This window comes from Patagioenas fasciata, chromosome 2, assembly GCF_037038585.1.
Source record: "Patagioenas fasciata isolate bPatFas1 chromosome 2, bPatFas1.hap1, whole genome shotgun sequence".
Classification (NCBI taxonomy): Eukaryota; Metazoa; Chordata; class Aves; order Columbiformes; family Columbidae; genus Patagioenas; species Patagioenas fasciata.
The window spans coordinates 36658509-36685131 of record NC_092521.1 but is presented as its reverse complement, the minus strand read 5'-3'; the positions used below and the strand labels follow the sequence as shown (position 1 = coordinate 36685131).

The following is a 26623-nucleotide window of genomic DNA, read 5'->3' as shown; positions in this document are numbered from 1 at the left end:
GTTCCACGTGTGGGTGAGATAAAGAATGCACCAACCTTCCTGATAAACCAGTTTGCGATGAGAAGAAACTTGGATGTATGGGTCAGAGAAGAGCTACTTGCTGCTCTGAAAAGGGGCTTGTTGTGATTGGTTAAATGAACAGAATTCAGAATGGCTTAGGTAAATTTGAGCAGGTATCGGGGCTTGGGTTGTTTGATATAAATTTCAGTGGATAAGTGACTGTATAAGCCAAGAGGACTTCAGATATGAGCACTTCATAGGACAAAGCTAACAGTAGTTTGAGGAGATGCGTGTTGCCACCTCTTTTCTACAATGTTGAAAACAGACTTTTCCTTTATAAATGCTTCTTTTTTGGTAAACGCAAGATGAGTTTAGGTGCAATATCCCACTAATTTTTTGTTTTGTTTTAATTTTCTGAAGGAGTTGATGACCAAGCTGATAACAGAGACACCTGACCAGCCAATCCCATTTCTAATTGATCACCTTCAGTCCAAACAGGGGAACCGTGGTCAGCTTCAGAGAACGTTGTCTGGCTCTGCTGCCCTTTGGGCAGAGAGTGAAACATCAGGTATGTTCTGTATTGTGGAAAAGGCTAGTCTCTGGTGTAAGCTTCCCACACTTTTGTCCCTGATTTCCTGGATGCACATGTGCCTACTGCAGAGCTACTACTCTGTGATTTTGAGCATGCACAATAAATCCTGTTTGTCCAATAGGTACTGAATTTAATATATATTATTGGCTATCAGCTCAGCCTATGTACATGCCATGTGAGTATGGGTCAGAGTTAGAGTGGAAACAATCACAGTCTCAGTGAGAAAGAAGGTGCATATAAAGGTCTCTTGATTCCCCTGCTGTCTTCCTTGCTTTCCATTTCGCTTTGCTTTGTTTTTCTTTTCCCTCCCATGGTGTATTTGTTCCTGAGATTAGCCTCCATTGAGGTATTTTCTTTAATAATACACTTATTTAACAACACGTCATTCCAGCACTTAATGAGAAGATGCTATTACTACTTTATGAACTCCAGTGTGAATAATTTATGATTGTAGATCTTCAGAAGCATAAAAAAATACTGAAATAATATCTGCTCTGATTCTAAAGTAGAAATTTTAGCTTTGATATTCTGGTACAAGCTATTATTAGAATGTTGGTTTTGTTTGTAAGAACTGATTAGTGATCTGTTTCAGATTATAATAGGTCTGGAACAGCTGCTGATAGTCAAAATGTTAGTTGCTTAACAAACACCTTTTTTTTAATATAAAATGTAAAGTTTTAAGCATAGGCACTCAAACATGTAAGTGAATAAATGGAGGTTAAGGATGTTTTGGTAACAAAAAAAACCAGATGTCATGTTTTTAATGAAAAACGTATAAATGAATTTCTAAATGTTGATGTTTAGGACATGGAAGAAATATATGTCATTTAACATAAATCAGGAATAGGAGAACAAAAAGAACTGACTTCGGTTTAGACTGGAAGGTCTTGTTTTTTCTGGATTAATTGTTTATTAAGTCTTTGAAAAATGTCTCTACAAATGTTTTAATTGCCTGATTCGATTCTTTTAACAGAAAATAAAGGAACAAGGAGAGATTTTAGAAGTTATGATAAACCTTGGCAGGTAAATGCAAAAAAACCTAAAAAGTCAAAGAGCGACCTTGCTGTGTCCAACATTTCTCCACCGTCACCGGAGTCCAAGTCATGTAAGAAAGCTTCACTACATTATTATTCATACATAATTCCAAGCCCACAGTATGCTTGTTTATTGAATTAAGATTGAAACGGAAAGCAAACTATGAGCAGTTGAAATGTCTAGATATATATGTTAGAAGAGTTTGATTCTTGCTTTACTTTCACTTGAATTATAAATACTTAATAATACTCTATGTTGTCATCTGTAGATAGGATGGAATAGAATGCTAGATAGATTAAAAAAAATCCCCAAAATAATATCTAGGTATCATCCACAATTTTATGTTTGGATACCAATTATGATTTGATGTTTTAATTTGCATTGCCATTTTGCATTTTCTCAGTCTCCCATAGTGTCCTTCTAACTCAGTTGGTGAGATATGGACTGGGCAGGTAGACAACAAGTTGTGTAGAAAGTTGGTTCAAGGGGTTGTGACTGATAATGCGAAGTCCACTTGGAAAGCCAATCACTAGCTGCATGCTTCAGGGACTGGTACTGAGACCAATACCATTTAAAAGTCTTTCTCAATGTCCTGCATGATGGAGTAGAATGTTCTCTTAGCAGGTTTGCGGGTGAGACCAAATTGTGGGAAGTGGTTGGTATTTGGGGTAGCAAGGTTGCTTTTCAAAGGGAGCTCAACAGAATCGAGGAATGAGCTGAGAGGAACCTCATGAAGTTCAATACAAGCAAGTGTAAAATCCCGCATCTTGGATGGAATAGCTGTGCGCAACAGTATAGTGGGGGTCTGAATGGCTAGAAAGTAGCTTTGCAGAAAAAGGCCTGGGGTGCTGATAGACAAGAATTCGAATATGAACCAACTGTGCTTCTGCAGTGCTGAAGGGTGAGATGCATACGAGGCTGCATTAACATCAGTGTAGCCAGCAGTGCTTATTTTGCACTATTGAGATGGCATCTGGAATACGTCATGATAGATGATGTTGTAGTGGAGCAAGTTTAGTGGAGGTCCACCAAGATGATGAGAGGGCTAGAACATGTGGTGGACAAGGAAAAAGCTGAAGGAAATCAGTTTGTTAATCCTGAAGAAATGAAGTTTAAAGGGAGATTTCATTGTCACCACAAACTATGACACTGGAGGGTGGTAGAGAAAGCATAGCCACATTCTTCTTGAAGGTGTGTAGTGAAAGAACAAGAAGCAACAACAATTATACTGAGAGGGTAGTCAAACACTGGAACAGGTTGTCAAGAGAGACTGTGGAATCTTCATCCTGGAGGATACTCAAAACTCAACTGGATAGTCTGAACAGCCTGCCGTCAGTGGGCCAGTTTTGAGCAGCAGGTTGGACTAGAAGACTTTCAGAGGTCCTTTCCAGCCTAATTATCCTGTTTACATACTTTTCTGTTTATGCCCTTTCCTATTTTTTTTGTCCATGCCAGTGTTTTAAACCTTGATTACTCTTGTTATTTTCATGACTTACCCTTGCAAATATTTGTCTCTGCAACTTTTTGAAAATACCTTTTGTATTTGAACTACGTTTTTTAAATTGCTATTACAGTGGCTGGTTTCAGCCATATGCCTTTTTGCCATATCTTGCTTCTCTTATTTTCTGCCAACAACAAAATTAATACTGACATTTTTGAGCTTTTTTTTTTTTTGCTGGGTTTATGCCAAAATCAACCACTCAGAGGAACAGAAAGCAAGCATGTTCAGAAGGCATTTATTATTCTGTCCAGATCTGCACAGCATATTCCATTTGTTTTGTGCTTTCAGCTTGTCCCTCAAAACATTTTTGGGTACCACTCTATGTTTTTTTCCAAAGCTTCTCCAAAGAGGTAGTAAGGACTCATCTGAGAAACAGATTGCTTTGGGCCCACTGACATCTAGAGATTTGCTCTCAGATTTGTCTTCAAAACAAACAAACAAACCCTCACACCCGACAATCTAAAAAAGCCCCCCAAATCTGCCAAAACAAACTCAAAATTTAATGGAGTCCATCAGCTGCAATATGTTCTGTTGTAGGGCTTTTGTCTTGTGACTATCTTGTTCAAATGATCCTGAACTTGTAAGTTTGTTCAGAACTGAGAATGGTCATTTAATAGGAATCTTTGGAAACACTAGGAGAATTTATTTATTTAATTAGGAATTATTTTTCTTTACTTCAGTAGAGCTGATGTTGACTGCAGTGTGCATGTTATTCCTGCACAAATCTCTCTTTTTTATGCATTCAACTTTTTTACTGGAAAGATTCCTCCTATCCCTCTTCCTGTCCATTATGATCTCAGTTGCACCTGAAAGAAACCCACAGAAATAAGAAACCCTGGTGCTTAAGGGATCTGACCACTTGTTAGGGGTGTGCAAGAGCAGAATTAAGCAGAAGCTGCTGTTGTTGTCTGGCAAGGAAGAGGCTTGAAGATACGGCTTCTAGTGTGTATGTATTTGTATATATATGATTATGTTTAATGAAATGCTTAGATGACCACATTCTGTATTTGAAGAAGAACAAATCTGGAAATTTCTAAATAGTTTGTGAAAGACTTCTTGCTTCCCAGCTAGCTGCTTTTAGGCTAAGTAGGTCAATCTCTTCACCACTGATTACCGTTTCACTCTGCTTCTGTTCACCGTTCTCACCATATCCCATTTACCGTTGCAGTGCTGTGTACTTGTAATTGCCCTTGGCCAGTTTGGGACTGTAGGCCATCATTCTCTTAACCTTTTAATGTGTAAGCACTGTGTAAACCCATTTGGCTGTATTATCAAAGAGCTCTAATCTGAATGGTATTGTGAGATTTAAATACATGAGTAATTTTATACTCAATAGTAACACATATTTTTGGTTTTGAGAGGTAATATGGTCATAGAATGTATTATTGAAATGTAGGATTTAATGAGCAACTGGTCTGATTCTGTCTGGAAATCACGTCTTGAAAAGACACATATGTAGACAAAAACAGTACTGATCCTGTACCATAATCCAGTAGAAAATAAAGGTCTGCTCATTTGTGGCAGGATTCGTAACTTATATGTGAATGAATCTGATGTACATTTGCTGGGGGAGGAGGGGCGCCACCAGAAAAATCAGAAATGCTGGAAAGCATGTTTTTGCAGTCTTCTAAGATGACATGGGGAAATCTCAGCTTCATAAAGGAAAAAACTAAATATTTCTATACAAATGCTGTGATATAGATTTAATAAATCTTCTGAATTGTAGGCAAACAATTTCAAGAGAAAGTATTATATAAATCTCTCAAATAAGAGAGATGTGATTGAGGCAGATAACGTGATGAGGGATTTAAATTACTGATATGATGATTTTGAGGAATGAGTATAATAAAGAGGAAGGTCAGAATGTTGTGAAAAGATTTTACTAAGTGTGCAGTGACATATGCATGGACTTCATACATACAGAAGAAGATTGTGTATTTCAAAAGGGTCATATGGTCTTTATGTGGTTCTGCATGCTTTACACAAAACCATCCATTCGAAAATGGCTGGTGCTTGTTGATCCTGTAGTTGGGAAGATACAAGTTTATATTTTAAAAACATTTGTAAGCAAGCAGAAAATGAACCTTAAAATGTGAGACACATGCCACATGATTTAATGAAGTAAATTTTAGTTTTGGTATCTATTCATTAGTTGGAAGAGTAGGTAAGAAGAACTGAAGAACTATGTCTTCCCTAGATGTAATAAAAATTTCAATCAGTTCTAATTCTGCTTAACTTCCACTTCACTTTTAGTTCGATAGAATGGGCCAAACTCAATGAAACAAATGCTGTTGAAACTGAGAAATGTTCCATGACAGCATATCTGTTTTGATACGTTTTCACTGCGGTATGAAATGGTTCACTGAAACACAGACTGTAGTACACCAGCATACAGAGCAGTTTTCCACCCTGTTTTGGACTGGTTTCCCACCATCCATCTAGTGAGATGCCATCCAAGCTTCCTGTGTTTGTGGGACACTTCTCTGAAACCAGGGACCAGACCATTGTCTCTTAAGCAGGTTGCCCTACTTTCTGAGGATAGAGTCTTGTTACTCTCATTTTTCCTGATGCAGGTTGATCCGTATACTCGACAGTTGCTGATCCTGGAAGCTCCACAGCTGTTGAGTAGAACCTATGTTTGTTTCATTTGGCTGCTGTCCCATGACAAATTTTATTTCAAAATTGTATGGATTCTCAAATGTTCTGTCCTTTGGTTCTTTGAAAATGATATCAAATTCCAGCTTGTTGAAATTTTTTTGGAACCTGGAGGCTCTAAGGTTTACTCATCTTTGTACATGGTTTAACTATCTTAAATTATCGCCTGTTTGTATTTTAGTGGTACTATGAGATTTCTGTGGTGTGATGAGTTCAGTATAAACATGGAAAGGAAAGTCTGTCAAACTGCTAGCAGACTACAGTGAGTGATGCTGTAGAATATAATGTTGATGCACTGAAGGGAGAAAATGAAATGGCTGAAAAAGTAGGCAGTAAAGGAGCATGTGATCTCAATATAAAACAAAGTTTGACAAAAATAGAGTCCTCATAAAACTTCTTTTATAGTTTACTATATGTTTACAGTTAGTAAAAGTTTAGAAAAAATACTAGATGGAACGTTTTGTTTTCTGTAAATAAGAAAGGATGAGGATTACTGAAACAGTGCTACTTAAGTTAATTGTTCTAGGGTCTATGAATGGAGGCAATTCTTGGTCACACAAAAATTTAGATAATTTTTACAGTACTTAGTGGTTCTAAACACAGGGAATTATAAATTAAATGATTGGCATTCAAAAGTATCAACAAAAGTTACAAGCTGTCCATCTGAGTAGAGGCCAGTGATATCTGAGTAGAGGCCAGTGATATCTTACTGGCCTGTATCTATTCACTAGGAACCACCATAGCTTGTTATTTCCATTGTCCTCAGGAGGAAACATGACTTGTCTCTTTCGAACACAAAGTAGAACCAGACTCTGACACTCCAAGTTGCCCCTCTCTTCCCTTGTCCTTATGAGGCTTCCTGTGTCTCTTTCCTCCTACTCTTATCTCTGTAGGTCCTTTTCAATCTCTCCTTTGTCTTCAGTCTTTGAAAATTACAGTCAAATGCTTATCCAGGTTTCTGAGTGGGTGTTACAGATCGGAATATACTCTGGGTTGTGAGACTCTGCATAGATGTCCAGTTTGAAGGTGGCTTGGTTTATGTCTACAGGAGATGGAGTTGTGTTCTTTGTGATAGAAAGACTTAAATTTTTCATTGTCCCATTTCTTTACCTGGGATGGATGGCTATTGACCTGACTTCAGCTTTCCCTTGTGGACTTGATCCAAAGTGGAACAGATTCTATGTTCACACAGAGGGCAGTCAGCAATAAGGCAAATTTCAATAGCAACAGTTATTTAACACATTTTGTATTAGCTACCAGAACTTGAAGTCTGAGTATAATTTCCCCATACCATCATAAAAGCACTCTGAAATTTCAAATTATTATAAGATATCACATTTTTGTATTAGGAGTCTGCAGGTTTCCTTCTTAGCATGTAGTGAAAATGAAGTTTATAAGCATAAATTAGTTGACAGCTGTCAAAATAGTAAATAAAAATTTAAAAGCTGGCCAGGATTTGGTGGACATTATAGGCTTTGTTTCTGAAGTTATTTTTAAGTGAGAGGTTAGCAACCACTGATAAATTCAACTGTTCCTTTCTGTTGGGAATGTGGATTAGGCATTATCATCTTCACACCAGCGTGTGCACTTCTCAGTATGGTAATGCTGTGTTTGGAGACAACCCAACAATTCCATTTGTAGGTGAAGGCAGCAGACCACTTTGTTCAGAACACTGCCAAAAGGAACATGTTAAACTGTAATTCCAGAGACAGCATTTTTGTTTTTCATTTCTACAAATGCTCAAAATGTTCACATTGGTCAATGCTGCTCTGTTCATTGTGGGTCCAGCATATCTCGAAAACCTCTCTTCTTCCCTAGGTAAAGTTAGCTCAGCAGCTGAGAAACTGATATTTGAAAGTTAAATCAAAGGTTTTTCGTAATAGATAATGAGTAGGACACAGTAAGTTCAGGATTGCTTCCCAAAGATTGAGTTTGTTTAAATATCTGAATAAAGATTCTATGCTGTACAGCATGAACAATAGGGACATATTTTATTTCACTGTTTTTATGAACTGTTATCTACTCTTTGTGGTTTTTTTTAAAGAATTGTATGTACATGTTGTTTTAAAAGTTTTATCTAAAATATTTATTTTTTCTTTTTTGATAAAATGACTAGCAAAGCTGAAAGTACCAGTTACCCATTTTCATTTTGACATTTTTCCTTCTTGGCCTCTGGGACACACAATTCTATTTTGATGTAAATGAAGTACTTCATATGCAATATTTTATTACATTTTTATGTTATTGCATTATTTTCATTATTTTTAACTGTTAATTTTAATTATTGCTGTTTCCCAATGAATTCAGTCACAAGAATCATCCCAAGTATGCATGTGTTCATAGATGTTTTCATTTTTACTTCTTATGGACCAAAGAAAACATTTCCAGCTGTTAAAACAGGATAGTTAAGTAATTTCCACTCAAGGTACTTGAGCTTGTAAACTCATTGTACAGCTTTTTTCCTACTGTAGGAGTCTGAACTACCAAATCTAAACTTCATCTATATATCTGTGTATATTTAGTGCCAAGGTCAATAGAACATCCTAAATGGGATTGGAGGACAAAACCGGAGAACCATGATTTTGATGAACTAAATCATATTCTTCAAGAGAGCAAAAAACTTGGAAAAGCCCTTGAGAATCTGTCTCGCAGTAAGTTGATTGATTTTAGTTTTTTAATGTAGGCATGCAGCCTGAATTGTAATTTGGAAGTATATATCGAGAAGGTGGACTAACAATTATCAAAGTATGAAACATACTGTTTGCCATGGTACATGAAGATGTCTGGGAGACATTTGAATGAGAAGTATTTTCTTTCGTCTCTCATTAAATTTTACCTGTGACATTTCTTGATTCATGGGAGGAATTGGAGACGATGAGGTCTGAAACAGCAGAATGAAGAATGGAAGATCAGTTTTGGGGGGAATTTTGAGATGCATCATTTTTCTGAATTGTGTCAAATATCCAAAACTAGTTTGTCCAAATTCCCTCTCTCCCAAATATTTTAGGTTGATCACAGCAATTATATTCTGAGCAATTTTCATATTTATAGTAATTATGGTAGTATAGTTACAGGGCTGTTTTCAAATCCACTTCTAGTAAATCGGTCTGTCTGCCTCTAAGGACCTAAACCAGCTCCAATCAGGGTCCAATCAGCCCCACCATTGCCTGACCATGTTACTGTAATGGATGTGTGTGTCGTTTTCAAGCTTTTCTCCTTTAGAGATTTGTAACCAAGCTTAACACATATCCAGAAACAACTTTTTTTCCTCAGAAAGGGTGATTTAATCTCTGTCCGGAGATACAAACCAAACAGATGTGAGAGTTCAATAATAAAAGACTAAATCCACTCTTCAGTCTTAGGTCTTTGTCTTTTCTTGTTAATATTGTGGAGGTTCCACTGAGCTCTGGCTTCCTTATACCTTAGATACAGTTTGCAGCTTTCTGTACCTCTTTTTGTCATGGAGTTTTCTAACTGGAGTGCAAAACACTGCAGCTCTTCTGGGTCCTACACTTGGACTGGAGGTAAATGACCCGGTCAGTGTTGTTGGAGTCAGGTTTTCATAGAGATACTTCACAAATGATACATTCTTCACTATTTCTTTCTAGTACTTGATGTTTTCTGATAATTTAGCAAGATAATAAGGAATTTTAGTCCTGTGTCCCAGAGTACTTTAACTCACTTGCAGCCTGATACTAAGTTCACTTTCATGAATGTGCTCTCTATTTCCTCATCCAGATCATTAATGGAAATATTGTCAGACCTCTTCATGATTCCATTTCAGATCTGATAACTAGCCCTTGAAAACTACTCAGTAAGTGTGCTTTTTCCCACCAGATACTTATCTACCTGGCAGTGATTACACCTAGAATGTAATTTGTTTACCATAGTACCATATAGGACAGTGAATGAAGTCTTAGAGCCGAAGAATTTTACATCTACTTCCTCCTCTCATCCACTAGGCAAGTTTCCCAGTTGAGAAAGCAATTAGACTGATTTGATGCAATTCATTCTTGATAAATTCCGATCAGCTGGTTCTTATCACCTTTCCTATCCATTAGATGTTGATAAATTGATTATTCAACAATTTTGTCAAATATTCTTGCTGCTGTCAGACTTAGGCTTACTGGTTAGTAGTTCCCCATGTCTTCCCTTTTTCTTTTCCAAAGAAAGGTACAGTGTTTGCCCTTTTTTGTCCTCTACATTCCTGAAATACAGCTGCTAGTGTATTAGAGGTTTCTTCAGCTAGTTAGTTAAGTGCTCTAGAGTGAATTTCACAAGATTTTATCAACTTGAATATATTTAGGTCATCAGAATATCTTTCAGCTGTCCATCATCTGGCTTGCAGTTTTTCATCTTAAAATCATTAGTGTTAAGCATCTGACCACAGTTAATTTTTTTTTTTTTTTTTTTTTTTTGTAAAGACTGAAGCAGTAGAAGTATTGAATACTGGGATTTCTTTGTATCACCAGTTATTTGCTTTCCTTCTCTTCAACATAATAGTTCTGTATTTTACTTTGTCCTCCTTTCCTGGTGTATTTGTAGTATCTTGTGGCTTTTTTTGTTCTTTGATAGTTGTTACTCATTTTGCTTGTTAGCCTTACCATTTAAACACTTGCATCAGATTAATCCTAAGCTGTATGTCCTTGCTTCCAGTTTTTGTACTCCTAATTTTCAGATAATTGCAGGAAATAAATGTGTTCTGTGCTGTGATTTCTTAAGTGTTAGGATGATAGAAAAATCCAAAATGAAAAATGTGAAAGGTTTGGAAAAAACAGGTGTAATTTTGAAAAGAAATATGGTTTTATTATTCTCCCAAATGTAGAATATGGATTGTTCATATAAAATATCTTAGAGGGTTTCAGTGGATAGACATGTCTAGAACTTTAAAAGTATAAGACACATGAAACTCATTCTGTGCTGTACCCAAACAAGCATCCCACATGGTGAATTTTACAAAAAAACATGACAAGGTCCTGTAGCTACCTTGTCCAGTGTTAATACTTGCTTTGGGCAGCGTAATCAGTGTTTTGGTTTTGTAAAGGCTATGAGTCTAGTACTACATTTGATAGTACTCTTTTTTTCAAAGCAGTATGGGACAGGCACCAGGCTCAACAAATAGTTGAGTATGTTAATGATCATAATGTACTATCAATGGCTTTTTACAGCACTCTGTTGTTAAAGTACTGAAGAATGAAACAGGGAAGAATGCCATGTAAAACAGATGTTTGAAATTAAATGAATTTTCCATCAAGTCCTGGAATTCATTTCCATTTTTAAAGATAAGCTTCAGATCTTGGAGTGAGTTTCCAGAACTTCATTGCCTGCTATGCTGTGAATTAAAATCTAGTTTCTATTGCTTCATTCACTATGCAGTCTAGGTATCTGCTTTGAGACAAACCTGTGCCATTCACATAAAATTTGAACTGCCTGGAATCTTTGGAAGTGAGGCTCAGGCACCTCCTACTAATTATAACTGAACTTAATTATATTTGGGCCCCTCCTCCAAAAGCCCAGCAAGACAATATGTTAGTAATTCTGTGCTGCAGTAAATCTGAGAAGACAAAAGTGACTTCACAGTCAATGTTAAAAGTGTTTTATGAATTTTGAGAGACTGGAGAAGATTATTCCCGTTATCGTGGTCTAAGTGTGTTGGAGCTTGGTGATTTAAGTATGTGGTTTTCCAGGGGCCTACCCATGTGGAAAACCTGGATTTTGTTTGTTTCTCCTATCAGCTGTGTGTCATTGAAGAGGATTTTGAACTATCAAGTCAATTATTTAGGGGATATGTTGGATTACAAAGCAACATACAGAAATATGCTGCATTTCCCTTGACCATGTTGTGTTTTCTTCGATTGTAAGGTCTCTCATCTTTATTGGTGTCATCCTTCTTCCTCAGTGGATCATAAGTAAGAAAAGTTCCATGCTGTTTGAAACGAGTGCTCTTTCTGGCCTGTTTGTCTTGCAAAGAAAGTTAAAATCTCCTGTATAGCTAAGGATGTTGCTCATGAGTATACCTGTCTTCACCCCCCTCATCTCTGAGGATGGAAAAATAGATAACAACAGATGGAAAACAGTGAATTATGAGTGTTTTGAGTGGAAAATATGAGGACTAAATCAGCAAGAGCTTGCTGTAAAGTAGGTGTGAAGTCTGCCTGTTTTGTGAATGACTTTACATCTTTTATACGAAAAGTTAAGGTTTAGAGTACATATTGAAAATGTGTGCATATTGGATATTTCAGCTGACATGCAGTAACAGCATTTGATGACAATGTGTTCTACTGTGAGACTGATACTTTTTCATAATTTCACATAGTCTTTCAAAAGACAGAACCAGCATTTTGTTAGTAATGTTTGAATCCTTGTTATGGCCAGGTGTATACCACAGACTGAGGCAAAGAAACAAATTTATCATTGTTTGAATTCAGTGGACATTCTAAAGCCAGAAAATGGTAGTAAATTAACATTAGTTATTTGCTAACCAATCCAAGGCAGTTAGTTGAAGGGAATCCCAGAAATAATGATATCTAGCTATAACCAATAGGAAAAAAGTACTCTTGTTTCTTAATTTGAAAGGGGAGTAATCAATAAATAATCAGTAAATAAGAAAGCCATCTGCAATCTAGTAGGAAATATTGCTGGACACCATAGAGAACTGTGGAATCAGGGAATGACTGGGTTGGAAGCGATCTCTAGAGGTCATCTGGTCTAACCCTTCTGCTCAAGCAAGGCCACCTAGAGCCAGTTGTCCAGGACAGTGCCCATGGCTCTTGAATATCTCCAAGAATGAAAGATCTGTGAGTTCCTTAGGAGTATCTCAAACAGTTATTTCTCATAATGTTAGAATCTGGTTTTGTTTATGCATAGCTTAGGAAAGACAAGCATGATTTTAAGAAAAAGCCAAAATACTGAAACATAAAAGATGGGGAAAGAGACAAGCAACATGAGTAGAATTCTTGTAACAATAAGGGTAAAACTAGTTGAAAAGAAGGCAGAATATGTGAACAAACCACTAAAATCATGTAGTCTGTTCTGTGGATGAACCTGTGAGTATGTGGGATGTGAGAATTTTAATATATACATCATGAACTACTTCAATGTGTTCAGCATTCTCTGAAACACATTCGAACAGGGTTTCATTTAGAAGCTTCTACACTATAGGAAACTATTAATGATTTACACTGTAGTTATTGAAGATGTACTTGAATGGAATGCCACTAATATTTATCAGAGGCCTCTGAATTTTACTGTTGAAACCAGGCATTTCTGATGATGATTCTATAACTGTTAATGCACACCTGCATGGCATGTTACTAGACTTTTATCAATCACCTAATGAGGGGCATTGTTTTAAGACGTAATACTTTAGATTTTTTTTCAGTCACACACAGTTGTTGATCTGAAATGGACTTTAGTCTGTAAAAATGACTTATCCATGGTCAGCTGAGCATCTAGTCCTAAATGTGTTACACTAATTGAACCACAAAACCAGTCATCAGTATGCTGTAGAGGATTTTTCCTTTCTTCTGTTCAGGCTGAACTTTAAATTTGTGTTATTCTAGTGTGAGATCAATGTTTGTGATTTATTTTGAGATCGACATTTTTAGATAAGCTCAATCAAACCTTTAAGGAAGATAATTTTATCTCAGTACTGCAGCTGTTATCTGATACTGCCTTTGCTCATAAAATCCATTTGCTTTTAGTGTGATGTGTGAGTAATAATAGAAAATAATGGTATTTTCTGTGATTGAAACAGGAAGAATGTGAACATAATTATTGCTGTTCAATTATAAAGTGGGGCTTATATGACCAGGAGATCACTGCCACTTCACTTATAAGTATCGTTTTCCTACAGATGTTAGATTTTTAGTTACCGTTGAGAAGGTATTTGCCATTCTGATCTAGCCTACTCTAAGTTTCAGGAGTAGATTCTCTTTTTCAGTTGCGGTGTTCTTTTCTGGGAAGTATTTGGCTAGCTAAAAGTTTCCCTGACACTATTGCAGAACTGTGTTTGTGTCACTGTCATCTTGGATATGGTACTTTCTAATTCTTAGAAGAAAGAGAATGGCATTCAGGCGATAGTAGAAGGGTGAACTATGACTCTGTCCTTGACTACTGGCTAATTGTAGGCTACCCACCTTAACAAACTTACTGCAGTCTTCACCTTTCCCTAAAATCAAGAGTTCTGAAAGATTCTCCAATGGTAATTATTTTCTTCTGAGATGATCTTGGCCCAGGAGAGTTTCTGGGACATAATGGGTTTGTGAAAGACAGGTCGTTCATGACTAACCTGATCTCCTTCTGTGACGAGGCTAACTGATTAGTGGATGAGAGAAAGGCTGTGGATGGTGGATGTTGTCTACCTAGACTTTAGTAAAGCCTTTGACACTGTTTTCCACAGTATTTTCCTGGAGAAACTGGCAGCCTATGGCCTGGATGGGTGTACTCCGTGCTGGGTAAAGAACTGTCTGGATGACCAGGCCCAAGTACTTGTGGTGAGCAGAGTCAAATCCAATTGGCAACCGGTCATGAGTGGTGTTCCCCAGGGCTCAGTATTGGGGCCAGTTCTGTATAATCTCTTTATCAATGATCCGGATGAAGGTATTGAGTGCACCCTCATTAAGTTTGCAGATGACACCAAGTTGGGTGGGAGTGTTGATCTGCTTGTGGTTAGGAAGGCCATTCAGAGGGATCTGGACTGGCTGGATTGCTGGGCTGAGACCAGTTGTATGTAGTTAAACAAGACAAATGCTGAGTCCTGCACTTGGGTCACAACAATGCCAGGCAACACTACAGGCTCAGGGAAGAGTAGCTGGAAAGCAGCCTAGAGGAAGAGGATCTAGGGGTGTGTGCTGGTTTGACTGAAAGTGAGTTAATTTTCTTCACACAGTTAGTTATAAATCTTTCTTTTTCATAGCTAGCGTAGTCATTATTTGGAGTTAGTCTGAGAACAAGTGAGAACACCCCAGCACAGAGTTAATGTTTTTAATTGCTCAGGTCTGAGAGCCAAGGATGTTCTGAGCACTCTGCCCGCAGGTGTGAGGCATCGAGGAAGCGGGGCATGGATGGGGCAGAGCTTGACTGACATTCAGACTGATCAATAAGAGTATTCCATCCCATTAGCTTCATGCTTCATATTTAAGGAGAGTTGGGATCTTCTGGTTTCTCTGTCTCACTTCTTGGCCTTCCTCACTCTCTTTATCAGAGCCAGGGGAGTTCTATTTGGGACTTTCTTTAGTTCGGCCTTTTGCCATCCTGCCGTTTTGCAGAGGCCTCTGGGCCTTTCTGCCATTTTCCTTTTTTCTCCCTTCGGGATTGGCTGTTGGAACCAGGTGCTGCTTCCTGGGACTGGCTGCTCAGTGTGGACGGAGTTCGTGAAGAATTGCACTGAGTATCTTTTATATTCTATTATTTTTATATATATATATATATATATATATGTATATATGAGTAGGGTATTAATATTTTGTTATTTTATTAAACTGTGTTTGTCTCAACCCAAGTTACTCCCTTCCCTTTTGATTCACTCCTCTGTTTGGGGGGTAGAGAGGAGTGTGAGTGACTGGCTGTCGTGGTTGCATTGGTAGCTTGGGCTGAACATGAGCCAGCAATGTGCACAGGTGGCCAAAAAGGCCAACAGCATCCTGGCCTGTATCAACACCACTATGACCAGCAGGACTAGGGAAGTGATTGTCCTGCTGTACTCAGCACTGGTGAGTCCCCACCTCGAATCCTGTGTTCAGTGTTGGGCCCCTCACTACAGGAAAGACATTGAGGTGCTGGAGAGAGTTCAGAGAAGGGCAACGAAGCTGGTGAGGGGTCTGGAGCACAAGTCTGATGAGGAGCGGCTGAGGGAACTGGGGCTGTTTAGTCTGGAGAAAAGGAGGCTGAGGGGAGACCTTATCGCTGGAGGGGGTTGGTCTCTTCTCCCAGGTAGCAAGTGATAGGAGGAGAGGAAATGATCTCAAATTGTGGCAGGGGAGGTTTAAATTGGGTATTAGGAAAAAATTATTCATGGAAAGGGTTGTCAAGATTAGAACATGCTGCCCAGGGAAGTAGCTGAGTTACCATCTCTAATGGCATTTAAAAGAAATGTAGATGTGGCGCTTAAGGGACATGGATAAGCACTGGACTTGGTGGTGTTAGCTTGATGGTTGGAGTCCATGATCTCAAAGGTCTTTCCCATCTTAATGATTCTATGAATCTATTATTCTATGATAATATTTACTGAGTACTTTGCATTTTGTTTCTTTCCGTTTACCTGATTCATTACTTGCCATACCTGATCTGATACCTGTATTCTCTGCTGGATCTGCTCAGAAATTTGGATATAGAAATGCAGCAAGTCTAAAGCACAGATACTTTTGCTAGGGATTAAATGTTTTTAGCTTTTTGAAGACACCAAATGGAGGAGAGATTAAATCTCTGTTTCCTAGATAGCAGCTGTACTGATGTATAGTGTTATCGTGTGGTGCCTTGAAGATGACACTGTTTCCTTTGTTCTTACATGGCTGAACGTTGGGACGAATATTATCCTAATTCAAGATAGATGCCACTACAGAAACTTGGTACATAGTTGTTCAATAATGTAAGGACATATGCCCCTCATTGGCAGGGTGTGAATTCAATATGCCTTCACAGAAAATTTGAGTTACTACTAGAGCAAATATGTCTAATTTTGAAAGCTGTAAAATGACTCAATATAAGTAAAGGAAATAATAAGAATATCTACTATGACAGTAAATAACAAATCTATTAGAAGTTCCTATACAGAAATGACTGAGCTGGTTTTGTTCATGTGTATGTATTTTCTGTTGGAAATGCTTTGTTTGGTGCAACCAGAGCAACCATGTTTTGTCCTTTATAATCCAAGGATGATGTGAAATAAATAATTTCAATTTACTTTGTGTTTAGTACATGGTGTAAATAGGCATGGGGGCTAGAAATTACTGTGCTGTCAGCTGCAGTATGGCCTGAGGTTTTGCCGTAGGAAATGCGAGTACATCTGAGTTGACCTGACCCACCAGTGAGGGAACATATGCTTCACCTGATTTGCGGTGGGTAGGGGAATGTATTGGGACAGTTAACTGCTGACCAGTTGATATATGATACGGTATTCCTGTGTTCATGCTCAGAGCTGCAGTATTAACAACGATATGATGATGATGATGATAATAATAATAATAATAATAATAATAATAATAATAATAATAATAATGCTGTTTCTGTCCCAAAGTTTGTTACAGAACCTGTGATGCACTGTGAGGTTGACAGTCCAGCCATCCACAAGTTCCCTGGCCTAGACCAATCCTGGGAATTAATTTTGTCAAGTTAGTCACAGTTGTGTTGGGGTTGTCTTAACGTGACTGAACGCTCTATGTTAAAACCTGTATGTCAAATCCAGCAGGCTTTGTTTGGCAAGTAGGAAAACTGGCTGTTGGGAGCTCTGTGGCCATCTTCTGGATGTTTAGGAAAGTGCATAAGCTGTTTGATCCCATTGAACTGAATAATGGTAGTCTGGCATACATTGAAGTAGGAACATTTTATTTTCTTATGACTGGGTGCATATTAGACTTGTCAGATATACGTTGTGCATTTGCAAAAAAGCAAGTCTTTAAAAAATCGCAACGAATTTTTATTTTCTGTTATCTCTTCCTATAATTATTTAAGGACCATAAAAATCAAAACTGAATAGATGTCTCTGAAGTTTCAGAATTTGCATTCTTATCAGAACACCTGTTCTGTGGTTTCAGGTGTGTATAGCATATGAAGATCTTTCAAGTTTTTAAGCTACTGTAAAGCTGATCAGGAATCTTGCAGCAGACAGGGATTTTGTGACTTGGTATTTCAAAAGCACCTGAACTAGTATGATGCCTACTGTTTTGAAAATTAATTTTATGCTGTTGAATTGAGAGCATCAAAGTATAAAAATCACTCTTCAAATGTATCACTGAGTGGAGAGATATTAGGTACTGGATTTATTGTACTTGTTGCAGGAGAGCAGCAACAAATAAAACTCTTCTGCTAAGAACTACTTATAAAAGAGCTAGACATTTTTAAGACTCATGGAATTATTATTGACAGTGTTAATTTTTCTTTTAGAAGAATTCATTTACTGGTAAATTACAAATTAAGCAGAAAGTCTTTTTTTTTTTTTTTTTTTTTTTTTTTAGTGTGTAATATACTCATTTTAGACTCAAGTGGATTTTATTTCATTGAAACATGGTGCAGATACATTTTGGGAGGTGGCATTTTCATCAAAGAAGATGTCCTAATGCTGTAGTGATAATAATCTTTATTTCTCCATTCTTACCATTGTGCAGCTGCAGATTGCCATAGGAATAGAAGGTTTGGAACAGAAATCTGAGATACCTGTATAAAGAATGGTTCTAATAATCCATGCCAATTAAAAAAAAGAGGCCTGACAAACAACTGGTTTAATATTTGAGGTGTAAAAAAGCCACAAGGTGCACGGTTAATACAGTGAGATATGCTTTTGGGCAATCTGCTTAATGATAATAGTGATTGTTATCACATTGTCTGGTAGTCATGTTTCATTTAATACTAGTGTACCAGACCTTTCTTGCAATCAGAGAGTACCTTGTTCTTTCAGTTCTCTTCAAAAACCCAGCTATTGACAGGATGGAAGTGTTCCAGTTGAGAGAGGCTGTGCTGGCATGAACAGCCCCTCTTCAGGTTGGTTGCTGATCAGAGATGGCAGTAGTTGTGGCTGTGGAGCGTTTCTGAAGGACCGTGAAAGCGTATTCAGACCAATTACTTTATTGTTCCAGCCTCCTTACAGCACAGAGAGTGATTACGCTCAAAAGTAGAAATGAGTGCCCTGAATCTGTCTGTGCAATTCACCAGCCAGCTGAGTGTGCTGGGTACTTGTGATGCCTGATCAAAATTCACCACCCTTAATTACTTATAAAAGGGAGGATTTTTAAAGACATAAAATTGGCAGTTAGGTAGATACCTAACTAATTCCCGGTATAGACCTTAGCTAATGGTGGCAAGCAAACCTCTCACCCCATTAGTTGGAACACTGCACTTTCTCAGTGCAAAAAGTCAGAATGGTAGGACTTTTGTATAGTTGTCAGTCATAGTCTGATATAAAACTATAGCAAATGTTGTCTGTGAGAAACAGCTGCTATGAGAGAAAGGGTAAAGCATACTCCTTTATTTCTGAAGGATTTGCCTCTGACATCAGAAGACTTGCCCCAACAAAGGCAGGAGAACTTTTTCAACAGTCCTCTTTTTATTTGCTGCTCAGTGACTTGAGGCAGAGCAATGATGAAGCAGCTCTGATACTTCCATTCTCTGTGTTCACCATCATGCATTCAGGCTTTAAATGCTTTAAACTCGGGGAATTCAGAAACAGTCATTCCTAATAACTTAAATTCTAACAAAGCCATTGGATTCAAGCTTGAACAAATAGTGTTGATTTTTCTGGTATTAGAGCTTTCTGGTGATTTGGATTAAGCTGTGATGAAAAAAGGCTACAGTTTGAGGAAGTGACTGATTTGTTAGGTAGGAAGTGTTTAGTGCATGGACATTTTGGCTATGTTTTGCCTAAACCTGAAACATAGCTATTTCCATTTAGAGTAGTTTCATTATTTGTTGTCAAATATACAAAATAAGTGGAAAGGGGGTTTTCTTTCTGAAAAACACCAATCTCTGGATATTAGCAATTACATGAAGCAGAGGTAGCAACCATTGTTACTATTACTTTGTAGAATCCAATTATTTGAAATTGTCAATGTATTACCTGAAAATAAACTAAATTACAATAACCTATTTGGCTGCTGAAAAGTCATGAGTGTGCTAAGGTTTAAGAGAATGACAGCATTCTGAATACTCCTGGGTGAGAATTATGGCTATCAGGATTCTGGATTAAGTTTTGGGTGTGTTTTGTCTTTTTTTTTGTTCTTTGTTTTGTTTTGTTTTATTTGTTTTGTTGTTGTTGTTAAGGTAAGTATGCAGTGGGTTTAATTTTTTGAGGAACTGGAGTCCGTATTATTCCATCTGAGAACTGCACCCAAAAAATGACCTCACTTGTAATTTTCTGTCCACTGCACACAGGTGGTTTGCAAATTCCCCCTTCTCTCAACTTTAGCCGCCATATTTTGTCAGTTTGGCAACTGCAAAAGAAAATTAGTAAGAGTGGGCACACACCAAGTGTGTGATGCATTAGTATCTTGGAGGAAAATGAGGAGCTTTTTCGCACCCACCTTTTTACGGGTGAATTTATCCCAGTCTTTGCTATTTAAGTTGTATTATCACTTATTAATGGAGCTTTGTTAATGTTAATGGGGTTCAAGCCATAAGATAAAGATCAGTATGACTGACAGTGTGGCAAACCCCGCCTCCAGAAGAATCACCATACCAAGATTACTGGAACAATCTCCTTAAGAAATTTTTTTCCCAAGAATAATCCTTTTTCTTTTCTCTTAATACCATACCAGAGAGAGATGAAATGGGTTGGTGGGTTTCATTCTGTGATTGCACAGGTAGAAGTTTTCTAAACGTCTAGAATTTTATTTTGGCTGCTGTCACTCTGTGTGCTTACCTAAGAAATACAGTTTGGGGCTTGAAGGAATTAACACATTAAAGTCCTGTTGAATAATTCAGGTTGATGCAACCTGCTGATTATACTGTATGGATATCCCTGTAGTGTCTGAGCTAAATGAAAGTCTGAAGTTACTTAAACATGTTATTTGCTGTGATGGATAGAGGGTTAGGCAAAATGGTTCTTTTTCAAAATAATTTGCTTTAGAACTATTGAATGACTGAAAATATTCTGTTAACTCCTGGCATATTTCTTATGTGTTGATGAGGTCGCAAAAATTCAATTGTGCTTCTCCTAGCACTTGACTGTTTTTTAAAACAAAGATCAATTTAAGGAAATCATCCAAACTGAAAATTAGCAATATAGAGTTAATGATTAAAAATACAGTAAAAAAACCAACAAATTCATGTAGTTATGGTATACCAAACAGTAGGAAATAAAAATGCCATGAAAATAAGCTTATACTGCTGCAGTCTTTAGTGTGATTTTAGAAAGAATAACTTTGCATGCAGCTGATGCTACTTATTTTGCAGTACCATCTCTAACATTCCTTGGAAGAGGTTGTCTTGATAGCATGATATGAATTAGAAAACAGCTTTCAAGTGTGTTTTTCCTATGCGTGTTCTTCTCCACTTAATTTTCACCACCAAGAAATGCTTGTAATTGGTTTTTGAATTGAAATTCTAACCTGGATGTGTCTCTTATCAAACCTCATAGGAACCTGGGAACTGCTTTGCTTTCGAGATATTAGAATTTTTAACATGATAGCATTAAATGTATGATTACTTGATCTCTCAATGTGATATGACTGAGGCATGTAGCATGTAGCTCTTTTAAAAGTTCTGAGGCCAGCTCTACGTATTTAATGTGCTATGGGATAGTCGTAGTTGAAAGAAGGAGTTAGATGACATGATGGAAACAAGCATAGGAAAGCCTCAGGCAGGCATCAGCAGAAAGGACAAGAACAAATAAATTCTTTTTTAGAGGATTCAGAAAACCCGTTTGCATTCTATTGTGAAATTTTACTTTGAGATTTTCCTCTCTAACTTCTGTCTGTTTCATAGAATTGTTTATACATTGAACCATGAAGAGAGGAGAGTCATGTCCATGTTGCCCTGTAGTTGCAACATGATGTTATGTATGCTGATCAGGGTGAGATTTGCATAATAATGTGTCCAAATGTAAATATTATGTTGCTAGTTTAATTTTACAAAGTAGGTAGACGTGTACTTAAGCTTGTTGTCACTCTACTGGCACATCTTCTGTTTTCATTTGCATAGTTTTTTGAAAACTCATTTTGATAATATTGGAGCTGATGAAAGTTAAGAGTATATTGTTTTCAGGCAATTTCACTAATGGACCAAAGTGTGATGCATTGTATGGCACAGCAGCGTGCAGAGAACAAAATGTAAACTTTTCGGAGTAAACTCTATTTTTACTTACTGTAGTAAAATACGTGTGTAGAAAGAATTTTTCCAATTATTAATTTTTTAATCTGTTTTGTTTTCAGGCATTGCTATTTCTGATGAACTTGATAAGGTAAGATTTACTATATGCCTGATGAACAGTACAAAAAGACAGATTACTGTCATAATTTAGATGATGAGAGTTGCATCTCCCTGTCCTGGCATCATCACTTCAGTTCTGTTGGGTTCAGAGGAAGTTTGGGTATGGAAGGGTATATAGGTAAGTACTGTATATGTTGATACATTAAGAGCTTGATCCAGAATGGACTTTCAAATATGGAAAAAAAAAAATCTCACTGAGTTTAAGAGCCTCTCAGTGGGGCCATATAAATGCTGTTGATCTTGATACCATCTTTGCTTATTATAGCCTGTTGGGTTACTTTGTGTACTTTTGGAGTTATGTAGCTTTACATACCTTTTATTCATGAAGTCATGAATTCTGTATTCTCAGGTATGAATTCTGAGAATATTTAGGAATAATTTTTGTTCCTCAGATCTGATCAGGAACGTACAGGGCATAAAGATCGATCTTTACTTCCCTTCTGAATGCAACAAACAATTATCTCTTCTGGTTTGGTCCTTTTGATATGTTACATAGTTAACATGAATTTTAGTTTTACCTGTAATGAATTCTATGCTGAAAGAGTAATCAAACTCATTTTTCAACGTTCTAAAGGAAACAGAACACCTTTATTTCCCCTGTTCTCACCAGTAAGCAGCAGTACACTTGTAGTGCCAAGAATTTTTTGTTGTGTTCTTGGTGTCAGAAACCATTGCTCAGGGAAATAAGACAAAAGGTGTGTAAGACACAGGAATAATGCCTAATAGAGGAGACAATTTTAAAAATATCTTTGCTTTCTCCTGGTAAAATGAGGGCATGGACCTTTCTGACACAAGTGCATATAAAATAGCTCCACCTGGGTTCTCTGGGAAAGGCCAGTTAGACAAGATTGATCACTGTTACCATGTGGCCATTTGCATATGGGGCTGCTGATTCAAAACCATGGTCTTTACTTACCATTTTTCCGTTGATCTTTTGCTCATTATAAGAGTATAACAGTATCTAAGTCTTCCTACTATTTCCTTAACCGTGCTCAGAAGTGATGAGGAATGCAATTAGAAAGTCCTTCCATTAGAACCCTTAGCTTTGAGAATACTTATGAAGAACTCTCCTTCATTTGGTTTTGTTTGTTGAAATAAACCTGTGTAATACTGTTTGTGGGAGGAAAAAGACGTTTTGGGCTAGAGCTTGTTATAACATACTTTTAACATATTTCTTAGGACATATTTCTGTGTTAATCTTTTTAAATGATATATTATTGTTAAAAAACATTCATGTTTTTAAAATATAATTAATCAGTGTGAAAATTGAGATGGAGAACATAATTGTTGAATTTACTCAGGATCCAGTCTGAGCAAAGAGTTAATTTTATTCTTGTTAACGTATACTTTATTGTTTATGATTTAAAATTGGAAGGTGGTAGGTTTTTCTTAATAAAACTTGATATCATGTTATATACATTCAATAGCATACATTACCTTTACAATACTGTGTCTGCTTTAACATCTGTTTCTGATGTTCTTGAAATCAAAAGTTACTTGTAAAATAAAAAAATCAAAGGATAAAGCTCTTACCACGCTTCATTTGTGCTATATTGCTCAGTAGGCTTCCAGGATAGTTAGTGAACTTAATTTCTATTTCTTATTTTGCCCCTTAAGGATTCTTAGTGGACATAAAAGCTAGTTCTGTGTTAAGAAATTGAGTATAGCCAGGACTGTCCTGTGAAATCCTGCCTTCTAGGAATGGTCCCTTGCATGAGCTAATTCCTGTTCCTGTGACTTGTTTCGAAGTGTATTATTTGGCTTGGGCCAAAAGCAGCCAAAGACTGTCTGATAATGGTAGAATTTGGTTCCCTTTCACCTGCACATGTTCCCAGGCAATGTTTATTTTTCAGGTATAAATGTGGTCAAGTTAATTGTAATTCCTTTCCCAGAAACACATACTGATACTACAGATTCCTTATCTAGGCTGTGGCAGCACTGAATCATTTTTCAAACCAAATTCATCTGTGGTTTGGATTAACCATCCAACCCTTCAGGTACATGTCATGGGTCTAGAACAGCATGCCCAAACTTGGCATTGGATTCTGTTAGAACTTTGGCATTACATAGGTGTCATGAGAGACGTAAAACTAAATAATAATTTCATCTATGTGGTCTTCCTTGCTGTATTTTCCTGACGATCAGGAACATTTTAGGAGATAAGGACAGAGCCCATGATCGTGCTGGTTTTTCTGTGGTTTAGATTATGAACTTGGAGAAAACAGAGAATGCCTGTGTATGTTTATTTTGTTTCCCATTATGTAAGTATTTTGTTTTTTTTTTTTAAATCTTTCTTTCTTGCTCCAGTAACATGTAGATGCCTTTGTCAGGAGAGTAATTGGGCAGTATTGTTGGTTTATGTAACTCCTCCTCCAAGTAATCCAGTTAATTATTTAGTTGCTTAGTTACTCCAGCGTTTGGATTTGGAAAACCAGTTTGCTCTGAATCACAATCGCTTTTGTGGAAGGGTGTTTCATTTAAGCGGATTCTTGTCAAATATCAGCTATTATTAGCTTTGTGCCAGTAATTAGGGCTTCAGTCCAAGACAGAGGTAGAGAAAATACAGGCAGAGAAGGTCAGTCTTTCAGTCACAATGGAAGCTTTCAGTTTGATGTAGTATAATAGAATTTCTGAGTTCAATGGTGTCATTGCAAAGAAAAAAAAAAGAAGAAAAAACCCTAAGATTACTGCAATTAAAACAGATTTGTTGTGTAGATTCACTCCTTTTTCATCTCATTTAATTCAGACTTGCAGAGTTTGATGTTCTGTCTCTCTTGATGAATCGGCCCACCTCTCTAGGCCATGGAGGCTACGTAAAATCAGCAACTGACACTGCAAGTACAGTGTGTAAAGAAAGAAAATGAGAAGGGATGCCTTGTGGCTCACAGATTTTAAGGCTGAAGTGCAGAGTTAATATAATACAAATTTCTGAATCAGCTCATCCTCCTTACCATGGAACAGAAACTACGCATGGAAGTGTGTGGAGAATTTAATGTAAACCAAGAAAAAGAGCTAGGATGTTACCCTTTCTGCAAAATTCACGGAATTCTAGGCTGACTAAAACATTCTAGAGAAAAAAAAAAACCTGAGTTAGTTGTGAATTTCAGGGTTTTTTTTCCTGAGTGTTTTTGGACACTTCCATGAGAGGTCAAAGCTCAAATACAAACTGAAGTATAGAACAGCCATACTATTGAAACTCCGGTGTCCTAGGTGAGTGCTCTGGCGGTGGGGCTACTGATGATGCGCTTCCTCTAGAATTTGCTGCTCCTGGAATACGCTACTTCTCTATATGTCACAAAATAAACTGTAACGTATGTTGCACTGTAGAATGTCTGTATTGTAAGACACGTTGAGACAAAATGTAGCCAGGATGCTACAGTGCGAAAATATGTTTAAAATGAGCTTGTATGTTTGTACCAATTTTAAAGGACATAGGGAAAAGTTTATTTATCTTTTGGCTTGTGATTTTCTGAAGAGTACTTAGTGAATATTTTTCAAGCTTTTTTTTTAAACTACAGAGACTAGAAATATTTTCTTTTTAAACAGATGAGATTTTAATGTAATCCAAATATTCGATCGATTGGTGCTTTACTTTAGACTCATGCAGTGGAGCTCTCACAGATAATGTGAGACCTGTCATAACATTGTGAGATTTGACTGGAATTCCCAACAATGTCTCTCAGTCACTTTAAACATTAATAATGGGAGACATCTAAGTGTCAGGGATCCAGAATCAGGCTCAACTGAATAGGGTCTAATAATTCCTAACAGACTTTTGACCCTCAATGTTAATATTTAAACATTTTTTCTGTGCTGTGTATAGGGTATAGCTTCTTATAGGTAGTATTACTACAACGAACACAGGTTATAATTGATAAAATAGAGGAAACAACTACTCCTAAGATAATAAACAAATTTCTGCTGACCCCAAAATATTTCTCACTGTGGAGGTACCCTCAAAATCTATATCAGAAATGAGGAAAGCCTTTTAAAACTATGCTTAAATAACCATGCATTAATGTTGTGCTCCCTGGTAGGGGTTCCATACTACACCCACATCTTAACCCAACTTGAAGATGAGATTCAGCTGTCCTCCAGGCTTTTCCTTCTTCTCCTGGTCTCCACATACAGGAAGCTTGAGTGTGTCAAGTTGGTAGCCACTGACATGGATGATAAGTGGATGACACCTGGACTGCACCATAAAATAATCTTCTAGGTTCATTTAGTGCAGGTTTAAGTTCCTAGCTGTCCTGAAAATATTTTCTATACACTAATGTCACTGTCAATGTCTTCTCTTATTTATAGGGAAATACGAATTGGAAATTAGTTAAGATGCTAAGCTTTATATATCAAAAAAGCCCAAACCAAAACTATGAAAACGTGTTTGAGAACAAAATACTTCACTGGAATTTAGTGAAGCTTTTGAAATGAGGTGCCAAATAAATGTCCTGGTGTTCTGAATAAAGCTGTCTCTGATTCTCCATTTTACTGTTTTCACTGTGGCTGCTTATAAAGTTGAAAGGAGGAAAATGAATTAGGTCACTGAAACTGTGTTGTACTAATCTAACAAGATTCAAAAAGGAAAGCAAGGTGATAAAGTCAGGCAAAGCGTGACTATATAATGTGAATTACATTTCTATTAAGTACTGTATGAAAGCGCTACTGCAATCCCTAAAATGTCTAGAAAAGAAATCAGCATAACA

General features: G+C 37.1%; 1 protein-coding gene across 3 annotated transcripts in view; it reads left to right on the top strand.

Moving 5' to 3' along the window:
- C2H8orf34 (chromosome 2 C8orf34 homolog) overlaps positions 1 to 26623 on the top strand; it is a 173519-nt gene that overhangs the window by 33493 nt on the left and 113403 nt on the right. For 2 of the 3 annotated variants that reach the window (XM_065831244.2, XM_065831245.2), the window contains exons 2-5: positions 421 to 568; positions 1566 to 1697; positions 8306 to 8434; positions 21863 to 21891. In XM_065831244.2, the coding sequence (XP_065687316.2) occupies positions 421 to 568; positions 1566 to 1697; positions 8306 to 8434; positions 21863 to 21891 (438 nt within the window). The remainder of the gene's footprint in view (positions 1 to 420; positions 569 to 1565; positions 1698 to 8305; positions 8435 to 21862; positions 21892 to 26623) is intronic. The other variant, XM_071804034.1, reaches the window with a different exon arrangement.